We start from the raw sequence: 10,977 nt of genomic DNA on the forward strand, positions 1-10,977 counted from the left end.
CTCTCTCTCTCTCTCTCTCTCTCTCTCTCTCTCTCTCTCATTTCACTATATAATTCAGGGTGGCCTCAAGCTCACAGTGATCCTCCTGCCTGCCTGCGCCACTACACCTAGCCTCCAGACCATAGTTCTTGCTAGCTCAGAGCTTGAGCAAGGTGCTCCCTTTAGTGATCAAAGTCTTCACTCCCTGGGCCCTGCTTCTTGTTCTGCATGGTCACCAGTGAGTGTCTCCAGCTCAAGACTTCAGCCCCCTTATTGATGGAGTCCTTGGCTAATTTTGAGAAAGGAGAGTTACTGTCTCCACCTTTGCCAGGGGCTAGTTACCAGCCTTTAGAGAATCTCTGCATGGACTAGAAAAGGGCACCTCTGTCCTAGGAGGATGTAACCCTGCACTGTCCTCACAGTGAGCAGGTGGAGAGGGTCGCGGGTCTTGGACACCACTTATGCCTTTGATCTGGTGCCTTTGTGCTCTGTCTACACAGATGTAGTAGCCCCCTTTTTGCTGTGGGTTTTTCCCGTTTAGAAATAATCATCTTCTGTGGAAATGCCCCTTATCTGGGTCTGACACCATCTCCAGTCAGTCATGCAACTGAGCACAGACTGATGAGTCACAGTTTCCTAAAGGTCTTCTTGGTGTCCTGCAAAGGAGCTGGCTTCAAGCTGAGGTTGGAGAAGATTTGGCTCACAAACCTAGAAGACATTCGGACTGGAGGGCCCAAGTGGTGGGCTACTTGGTTTGCTTTCCTTGAGACACCAAAGAAGCCTGGTAGGAAAAACTCTGATTCATGAGGCTGTTATGCATCTAGGTATTCTTCTGATCAGCTGTTCCCCAACCTGACCTGAGCCTCGGAAGGTGAAGATGAGGGTCATCAAGGCAATGAGACTTTTGAACACGGTGCTTTCCCCTTCCTCATTCCAAGGGCTGCTGGCCTGAATCCGAATCACAGCCTCCTGGGTGCTTAGTCCCTTGCAGCACAGGGATACTCTCAGTAGGATCCCCCTCCTTCTTTTCATTCCCCTCCCCCACCCTCTATCCCTTCTTTCTTTCTCCCTCTCCATCCACTCCTTCCTTCCCTCCCTCCCTGCTTCTCCACCCCTTCTCCTTCATCTCTTCTCTTTCTTTCTAACACCTAAATACCAAGAGGCCTTCTATCCCTCTCTGCCTGTCTTCAGAAGAAAAAGCCCAGCACTCACCTGGCTAATGTCAAAGCTGGGGGCTGGCCTTGTGTGAGAATAGGCACTGAGACTTAGAACATCTCACTGGGTGGAAAGATGAAGGCACCCGTTCCCAGTGCCTCATTCCTATCCAGGCTCTTCAGGAAGCTCAGCTACAATCTGCAATGCTTCAAGTTGCCAGTTCTCTCACACCACAGGGAAGGAGTGGAGTACCCTAAACTGATCATCCCACTCCATTAGCCTGATCACTACAGAACCATACCTGTTCAGTGTGACACGGAGGTAGTAGCCGATGATCACAGATGTGTGAGTCCCCCCCCCCCCCCCCCCGCCCTTGGTGAAGACAAGCACCCATAACCCAGTGGCGCCACCACCACCCTAAGCAGTCTGCATGGAAAGTGGCCAGTGGTAGGTCTACCGGCTGCCACCCTGAACTGGACCTGCTGTTTCATTTCCCATAGTTGGGCCAATTTTTTCTGTGCTTTACCTGTAAAAGAGAGTTTTGCACAGGAACTAATTCTATGTGGTCGTCAATAGACCACCCCGCTCCTGGGAATATTTTCCAACCCTCAGGTTCTGACGCCCACGTCTGCATGGCTGCCATTGGCAGAGCACCCTCAGGTGGGATCCAGGATGCCTGCCTCCTCAAATCTTGCACACAAGCCAACTCCTGCCTATGATTAAAGTCTTCCTTTGAAGGCTCCAAGCGCTACAAGACTGCTTTCAGTTCCAGAGATGCCCACAGCAAGAGAAAAGGCTGTTTCTTTGGACAGTTCAGCAAATCCAAAAAGGCTAACAAGAGCCTTGTTGTGAGAAGCTGGTGGTACACAGAGGGGAAGGAATCTTGTTAATTCAAAAGTGCAGAAAATGAAAGCAACATCTTGAATTAACGAAGTATGGCTTATCTGATATTTTTTTTTTTTAATGAATAACAGGGTATCTACTTGTTCTGGGAGATACAGACTTTGAAATAAATATCAGATGAAGCAAGTGTTGGCGTGGGTGTGTAACGGTCTCCTTTGGCCCCTTCCTCTTCTGCCCACCCCTGCGCCCTGCTGGCTTCCAGCTGGGGGCATCCTCCAAGCGTGTCTCACTGTGTACTAACCCCCATCTTTTCCCTCTCTACCAGTACACCTCTAAGTTACTGTCTTGCAAGGTGACTTCCGAGGTACTTTTCAACTTGTTTGTCTTGGTCTGAATGCATGCTTGATGCAGGTGCATGCGGTCATGGTTTGCCATTTCCTGATGTGTTCAATGCGAATGGCAAGGAAAACAGCTTGTCTCCGTGTGGATTTCTTCCTGATTTTTCTGAACTGAGGGACTCCCTTGGAATGTTGGAGTCCCCCAGCAGTGAGATGTGGTGCTGCATTTGCTGTGTGGTGAGGTGGGCTTGGAGAAGCCTTCACCCCTAAGTAGATCCGGAAGATGTTTGAACTGGAGGGTACAGCGTGGACTGTGCGGACTCCTTCAATTCTTTACACGTTGATAGCACATATACTGCGGTCTGGTAAGAAAACAGTGCAGCACACCAGGCTGGGCTGTTTGTTCTGACCAGCCCTTTGCTACCCTAGCACAAATACTGAGCGCTCCATCCCATGGATGCAGGAGGAGCTATCTCAGACACGCACTCTGTCAACATCCCCTCCCTCCAGTCTTGAAACCTTTGTTTTTGTCCTGGAAGCTTTCTTAAGTAATGATGTGCTTTGAAGCCTGCTTCCTTCTCCTACAACTCCTTTGTACACAGATTTCAAAAACCTATGGGAGGGCCAGCAAGATAGCTTAGTGGTCTAAAACACCTGCTTAGGCAAACTTAGGCAACCACAGGGACCATAGTTCAATCCCCAGTACCACATGCTGCGCCAGCCCTGCCCCCAGGGCAGGCTGAGTCAGGTACCAAAAAAAAAAAAAACCTTAAGAGAAAACACACTATTTTTATTTCTATTTTGTTTTTATTTTAAAAGAATTATTATTATTGTTATTTTTATTATCTATTAAATTATTACAGAACCAGGGATTGAACTCAGGCCCTTGCACTTGCCAGGCAAGTGCTTATTCTACTGAGCCATCTCCCTGGCCCCTTAAAAGAATTATTGGAAGTATGCAGCTAAATCATCATCGAAGTTCTGTTGTGTGTCAGGCTGTTCTAGGTTCCAAGAACACAGCAGTCAGCAAAACAAATTTCCTGATGTCATGGAGCTGGCGTGTCACACTTCTGGAAATATAATGATGCAGCGAAATCCACCTGGCCAGCTTTGCTCATTCTTACAGTATTTGTTTAATGTTTTCAAAAGAAGTTAATGTTGCGAATGCAGTTCAAGCCCTCTCGTTACTCCTCCTGGTTTGCACTTCTCTGTCTTTGTCACATGTTTTCTGTCCTTGAAGTAACCATTCTTGACCCTGGCGTGCATTTCCATGCATGTTTTTAGACCACACGTTTGGTGCACAGGAGCGACACTACATTTTTGCATGCTTTCCAACCATTGAGCACTTATTGCTGAGTCATCCTGCAGTACCTGCTGCTCTTCGGCCTGCACTGTCTTTGGATGTGCCTTTGTTAACGCCTGTGGCTCTCGTGCACTTCCGGTAGCTGGTGTCTCGCATCTGGCTGAATGAGCCTACGACCATTTATTCACTCTCCTATTGATGGAAACATAGGTTGTTTCCATGTTTCTAATTGCTGTTCTTATTATTGTTTGTCATTACAAACAACGTTCCAGGGAATGTTCTTATATATTTCCTGATTCACCTATGGAACAATTTCTCTCCCTAGAGCAGAACTGGGTCCAGGGCTGGTGCGCTATCACAGGCAGTGGCTATTGCAAATGATTCCTGCCAACAGCATAATATGTATTTGAAATATATTTCACCGTTTAGCAAAACTATTTTACTCAGCTAGAGTTTTGAGCTGTCATTTCTCATTATTTTTTGCCAGTGAGGTATAAACACACCTTGGTTACCAAGTTTACAGCTCTCTCTATAAAGATTCATTTATTTTTTTTTATCTGCACCATCATGAGAGGACTGTAGATATGTGCCATCAAAAATTAGGGATAAATGGTCATACAAATTCATGGGAATGATTAATAAGAGAGAGTACAATAAGTGAATTATTTGAGCTCTTGAGTATTAGATGTCCAAACCCAAGCTATGCTAAATGTTTGCCTAATTATAAAGATTATTTGTCTGTCCTTCAGACATTTTGTGACCAAGCCCAGTGAGAAAAGGGACTATTCTATCTGCAACATGGAACAGTGGGCCTGACATTTGGTGCAAACGCAGTAAATATCTATAAGCAGAAAGGACAGACAAATTGCAGAGTAGGACAAACTAAATTTGCTCTAGACCATCGAGCATTAAAACAGAATTTAGGACCAGCAAGATAGCTCAGCGGACTAAGCACCTGCTTTGGCAAGCGCAGGGACCAAGGTTGGATCCTGGGTCCCGCTTGCCACGCCCATCCCCAGTGCTGCGCCAGCCCTGCCCCTGGGGCACACTGAGTTGGCGAATGAGTCTAGGTGTGGTGGCACACACCTGTCATCCGAGAGCTGGGGAGGCCAAAAACTGGAGGATCACTACAAGTCAGAGCTTCTTAGTGAGACCCTGTACCAAAATACATAAATGAAAATAATAATAATAAGAAGAAGAAGAAGAAAAAGCAACCCAGAATTTAAATAATCAGGTGAGGAATACTTGAAAAGGATGGGGCTTTTCCCCGCCAGAATATTAGATGTATTTTCAGCTTTCATAGAAAACTTCCAGTTTGTATATATAGTCTGAAAGGCAGATGACCATTTTGCTCAATGTACAGTGTCTACAAAAATGCCTTGCATTCCAGTGCATGGTTGGAAACCCTTGCCCATAATGAGACCAGTCATTGAGGATGTACCGTGCACTTGGAGCTGTACTCAGTACTTCACATATATTGTCTCACGTCTTCCTCAGGTGGACCCTCAACTATTGTTTTTATTGTTTTATGTGGGGATACTGAGACCCAGAGTAGGTGACTTTTACAAGGGACATAATCACTAGGAATTCAACTTAAACCTTCCTTGACATCAGAATCTAGCCCACCTCGTGATAAAGCAGTCAAGTAGGGCAGGCACAGTTTCTAGTTTGTTGATTTAAAAAAAAAAAAAAAACAACTTGAAATATAAAACAGACAGCAAGGGACAAATGAAAGGTAGGAGCTGAGCATGGCAGTGCAGGCCAGTAGCCCTAGCACCTGGGAGGAGGCAGGAGGGCCTTGAGCTCAAGGCCAGCCTGGACTATGCAGTGAGACCTTGTCTCAAAATAAACAGACAGACAAACAAGTAAGCAAATAGAAAACAACCCCCAAACAAAACAAAAAGCCCTTACAACTACAGTCCAGTGCTGTTTCTCAGTTCCATGCCACCTCTCACTAGACCGAAAAATCCTTCATGTAGCCACACACTTTTCTGACTAGTGTGTTAAGCTTAGAGCACAGTGTGCTTGTGCACAAGTCATTTGGTGGCATGGTGTAAGTGCCCAGTAATGCATCATTCACTCAGCAGACGTAGCCTGGTGCAGGTCCAGTGCAGGTCCAGCTGTCCCCTCTGAGGAGGGAAGCACACTGCTGCCAGCAGTAGTTCATTCACAGGGAGTATGTTGAGACGGAGCCCCAGCCGTTTCTTCCAGGATCTGCTTACACCTGCTCTCCCATCGTGCTGTGACCTGCATCCTGTGCTCCTCTGGAGTGGCCAGTGTCACTGGCCCTAGCCTAAAAATTCAAGCTTTGCTAGCTGTACAGGACTTTTCTTTGAAACCAGAAATGCAACATGCTAAGCTAACACCAGAGCACTCGGTCGGCACACACAGGCTTGCTTCCCCTAGATGTCGTCACTAGAACCATTTCTCACACGTTGGCCACCTAATGTCATTCATCTGGATCTCATCCCTACCAAAGCTGGAATGGATGTAGCAGGTCCCCACTCCAGACCATTCTAGGGAACAGAGCAAACCCCCCACCCAGAGCGCACTTTTCCCCTGGTGTTCTAAGACTTAGTTTTCAAGTACATGGCCCTGAAATTACATCAAAACATGCAGTTGTTTTTTATTGATGCAGAAAGCTATTTTTTTTTTCACTTGATGACTTTGTGTTTAATTACGGCAAAATGGATTTTTGTTGTGTAAAAATCTCAGCATATGCAGATGCACCAAGCTCAGCATAGATTGATTCCACACTGGTCCACTAGACTAAGAGGGGACTGGGAAAATAGCTCGGCTGTCTAAGCGCCTGCCTGGCAAGCGCAAGGACCCAGGTTTGATCCCAGGTACTGCATGCCATGCCAGCCCCACTCCTGGGCACACTGAGCAGGCCACTGAAGCTGAGTGTAGTGGCGCATGCCTGTAATCCCAGCTCTGGGGAGGCAGAAAACAGGAGGATCACTATGAGTCTGAGTTGCATAGCAAGAGTCTGTACTAAATAAATAAATAAATAAATAAATAAATAAATAAATAAATGAGAGAGACTAAGAGGATCTATAGTTGTGCTGTCTAATGTGATAGCCATTAACCAAATAGGGCTGTTTAAACTTAACGAAGTTAAAATTAAATAAATTCAATTTAACAGGGCCACATGGCCCTGTTTCAAGTGTTCCATAACTGCACACACACAGTGACTGCCCCAGTGGGTGGCGTGGACAGGGCAATTTCTGCAGCACACATCGTGGCTGCACAGCACAGTGCTGGACAGCATGTAGCGGTCTGCTGCCTCTGCACTTGTGCGGCAGGCATTAAGCACAAGGAGCACCAGCAGCCCTGCCAGGTGGGGGAGCCAACTTGACACCCATCCAAGTCTAGTTCACAACACCTTGCAGAGCACTTTGTAAGAAGGAGCTGTCTCCCTGGGCATGGTGGTGAATGCCTGAACTCCCAGTACTCTGGGGAGCTGAAGCAGGAAGCTTGCAAGTTTGAGCCCAGACTGGGAGACAGAGCATGTCTCAAAATAAAACACAAAGAAAGGGCTGGAGGTGAAATCTCCAGTAACATGAGACAAAACCAGAACAGCTCTATTCTGAAAACTAGAAGCCAAGCAGGGAATGAATTTGGGCTTTGAAATAAATGCCTACCCAGAATCCTCCACTGCTGTTGCTTCTTGTCTGTCCCACTCGGCTGTCCACCTCTAATAGGATAAGATACTTTCTTACTTTCCTCTCATAGGTGTGATAGGAGGAAGGAATGAAAAGAAAGGAGACAGAGGAATCGGTATTGTGTATATAATTAACAACCATGAGCCCTGCATAATTTCTCCTCCTATCTCTCTAGGTCCTTGAGGCCACACGAGTAAACCGAAGAAAGAGCGCTCTGGCTTTGCGCTGGGAGGCGGGAATCTATGCCAACCAGGAGGAAGAAGACAACGAGTAAACATCCTTTGGCCCAGGAAGCTTCTTTGGTGCTTGGGATACCAAGAAACCAAGAAATTCTCAAATCAAAGCATTTTAATGGACTATTTATTAAAGTGCACACAAACTCAGCAATCCTTATGTAGACCCGAAGCTGCAATACACAATGATGAAAAAATAAAGTGAAAAGACAGTCCACCCATCAAACTCTTGAGTGAAACCCAGGAGTCATAAGAGAAAAAGATTTCTCTGGGACTCCAAGAAGACTCTCTCGGATTCATTAGTCCGTGTTCTATCCAAAAGAGCAAAGGCAGTGCAAGCAAATCAACACAGTTGCTGTCGGCCTGATGGCTGGTGGGGACACGCAGTAGAGATAGGGCCACTCAGAGAGCAGCGGCTGTGCGGTCGACACCGCATAGCATGTTTCTCTGACAATTCCTTGCTCATGACATCAGAGGTGTTGGGTTGACCATGTTTTTTTTTCCCCAGCTGCCATGAAATCGGTGGTGTTTCTCTCTATAGTTGTCCAAAAGAGGCAGCTGTGATTCGGTTTCTCTTACACATCTTTTTAATTGGAAACAGTGAATGATTGCAATACATGAAACCTGTATTTCTAAGACAGCCACATTGCAGATGTGACCTATTCTGCAAGAGGAGGCTGAGAAAGGTGGGGGAAGAAAGCCAAACCAAATGAATTGTTTTAGCTTTAGGATTTTGTCTGCTTGTCCTGTTGACTGAGCTGCAGTTTAGGAGAACACATTTTCATAATTATGTTTCTTCATATGAAAACTATATTTAGTGGACAACTATTTTTATGATGGGATGGGGTACATGAACATGGATAAGATCTACACATTGAACTGCTTTGTCAAGATGGTAGGGGTATTTTTAGAGTGGCAATAATTGAAAAAAGGGGAAACTCTGACTCAAGAGAGGTAGACGATAAGAAATACAAAGGTGTTTATAGCTATTTTGTATTATAAAGTGGGCCTTATAGAGGTAATAGGGAGAACGATAGCTTGTTTTGAATCAATCAGAAGGGAAACTAGAGTCATGAAGGTAGGAAAAGAAAAAGGAAGGGTGGGTAAAGAGTAGAGAAAAGACGTTTAAGAGAGATTATTTTTGCTGAGCAACCAGTGTTTTTCAGGGTGATAGAGAAAATTATAGAAATTTTAAGTGCAGGCTTGGAACCAGTTACAAATCCTAAAGATGGGGTATATATGTGTACACCTTTGTGCATTTGTGTAGTGTATGTTCACAAGGGTGTGTGTGTGTGTGTGTGTGTGTGTGTATGTGTGGCTAGATTTCCAGATGGGTTATGGCACCTGGGTGTACAGTTATTTCCTCCAAAGCTGTTCACCAGCTTCAGGAGTGAGTGAGAATTTCTTTTTTATGAAAAGGGATATAGAAGCACCGCTAATGCAGTATTTGTAATATTAAATTGACCTGACGTGGTATTTGCATGAGTCGCAATTGCAGAGTTTTAAGCAGTTTTGTAATTTGACATGTAGGGATGTATCCTATTTATTCTCATTCCTTGTACCCATGCTGCGTATATCATGGAAGACGCCAGCTGTCCTCTTTCTGTCACTTAAAGCAATATAATGAGGGCGTTCACTAGCGAGGTGCCCTGCATTTCTGGATGAGAAAAATGTTCAGTATCTGGCCATGAGAAAGACAAATGAAAACAAAAAGAAAGATATCAAAAAGCAACTAACTGGCCTTCTTCTTGTTTCTTTTGTTTTAAGATAATTTTTTTTTTAAACAAAGCAATAATTGAATCAGACCTCACTAAAATTCATATTTGTTTTCATACTATTACATCACAAGCTCTAATATGTTATTCTACTAAGGAGCAGTTCCGCAGTATTTGTAAGTAGTGTTACACTCATTGTGTTTGCCTTTCTATCAGACTAGTGTTGACTTTGGGGGCAAGGTTATTTACAGACAAGTGGTGAGCACCGAGTCCAGTGGTGGAACTGTTTGAAACGCATACGGAAGCTTTGAAGTTGCCAAGGGCCTGGAATTTGATGCCAGATTCTTCAGACAGTGGCCAAACGTGCCCATGGGCTCTTGGTATCTTCTCTAGGTGGCTAGTTCTCCTGAATATTTAGCAAAATGCTAGTAACTTGGGAGACAAAACAAGTAATAGCCCTGCTTCAAGGAATTCATCTGATAGTGAGGGAGACCGGCAGGGAGACAAACACTCCCCAAAAAATAACATCCAAGCCCTGCCAGGGGAAACAGGAGCGCTCAGGAAGGAGGAGGACCACCTGTCTTTGAGGATTTCCAGCTGGAGGTCCCAGGTGCCTGGGCTGAGGGCACGATGATGGTGTGTTCCCCAGGGCGACTCAGGTGAGGATGATAGAGGCAGCCAGCAGGCTGTGTGGCCCTGGGACGAGGAGGGCTGGAGGGCTGGAGTGCTCTGTGGGAGGCACAGCGAGTCAAGCGCACTCCCGAGTTGGACTGACAGATCTCTGGAGACCACAGGCGTGCTGAGGACTCCCTCCAACGTTTTCCACAAGAGAAGACCAGCTTCACGACTCACTCCTTTTCTTTCTATTTGGAAAGGAGCCTTATACATGCATGAAAGCTACAGTTGAAAAGAAGATTGGCAGCAGAAGACAAAGTTAGGATGCCACCCAGTCCATGGCATCGCCTTGGAGGCAGATGGGGTGCCCTTTGATGGTACTTGAAGAAAAGGAAACATGTTACTTAAGGAATAACAGAGTTACAGGCCTGGGGTCCTGTGGGGCCGTGTTCCACGTATAGATGAGGAAGCAAATTTAAGATTTCTTGGTTCCTCCCCCAGTTACAAAGCCGTTCTATATTTCCAACTTTTGCTAGTTCCCCTAAACTGCCTTCGGGTTATGCTATTTCCTTGCTCCACACACGGATACTCCCATTCTATTCCTGTAAGATGGAAATTCATTTCCCTCGAGAGCCAGATTTTCTGTCTCTTGAGATTTCTATCCTTCAGGACCCATGGGGCCACCGCTTTGGGCATAGCACTGTGCTAGACTCTAGGATCCCACATGAACCCCTGTAGCTTTCTGAAGGTGGGACAGACCCTTGGAGAAAAGCCCTCCCTGTCTATCCATAGAAAAAAAGAGGCTGACAAATGGCTTTGCCTCTGAGGTTCAGCCCCACCCCCCAATAGCACCCCAACTTGATGGTCTCCACTACAACATTTAGATTATGTAGATGTTAAGCCTTCCCAGGAGTATGCCACGTTGCAGTGTTGAGGGACCTTCATTTTCCTCCAGAGCCTATTAACTACTGACATGCCTTGGCTTTCTCATTCAGAAATTATGGAAACAGGGTCTGTCAGTGGCAGGAGGCCGGGCTGTGTCCTACCTGGATGACACAGTGCAATTCCCTTGCCTCTTTATTCCCATGCATGCTACCCACCCTTAGCAATGACATAGAAGCAGTATATAGG

At 45.8% G+C, this 10,977-nt stretch overlaps 1 protein-coding gene across 9 annotated transcripts in view; it reads left to right on the top strand.

The window, feature by feature from the left end:
- Positions 1-10,638, top strand: part of Akap2 (A-kinase anchoring protein 2) — a 553,389-nt gene extending 542,751 nt beyond the window's left edge. For 7 of the 9 annotated variants that reach the window (XM_023722921.1, XM_023722922.1, XM_023722924.1 and 4 more), the window contains 2 exons: positions 2,303-2,341; positions 7,459-10,638. In XM_023722921.1, the coding sequence (XP_023578689.1) occupies positions 2,303-2,341; positions 7,459-7,557 (138 nt within the window). In that variant the 3' untranslated portion in view covers positions 7,558-10,638. The remainder of the gene's footprint in view (positions 1-2,302; positions 2,342-7,458) is intronic. The other 2 variants (XM_023722923.1, XM_004638081.2) reach the window with 2 other exon arrangements.
- The last annotated feature ends 339 nt before the right edge of the window (positions 10,639-10,977 follow it).

Source organism: Octodon degus, unplaced genomic scaffold (assembly GCF_000260255.1).
Source record: "Octodon degus isolate 3935 unplaced genomic scaffold, OctDeg1.0 scaffold00094, whole genome shotgun sequence".
Classification (NCBI taxonomy): domain Eukaryota; kingdom Metazoa; phylum Chordata; class Mammalia; order Rodentia; family Octodontidae; genus Octodon; species Octodon degus.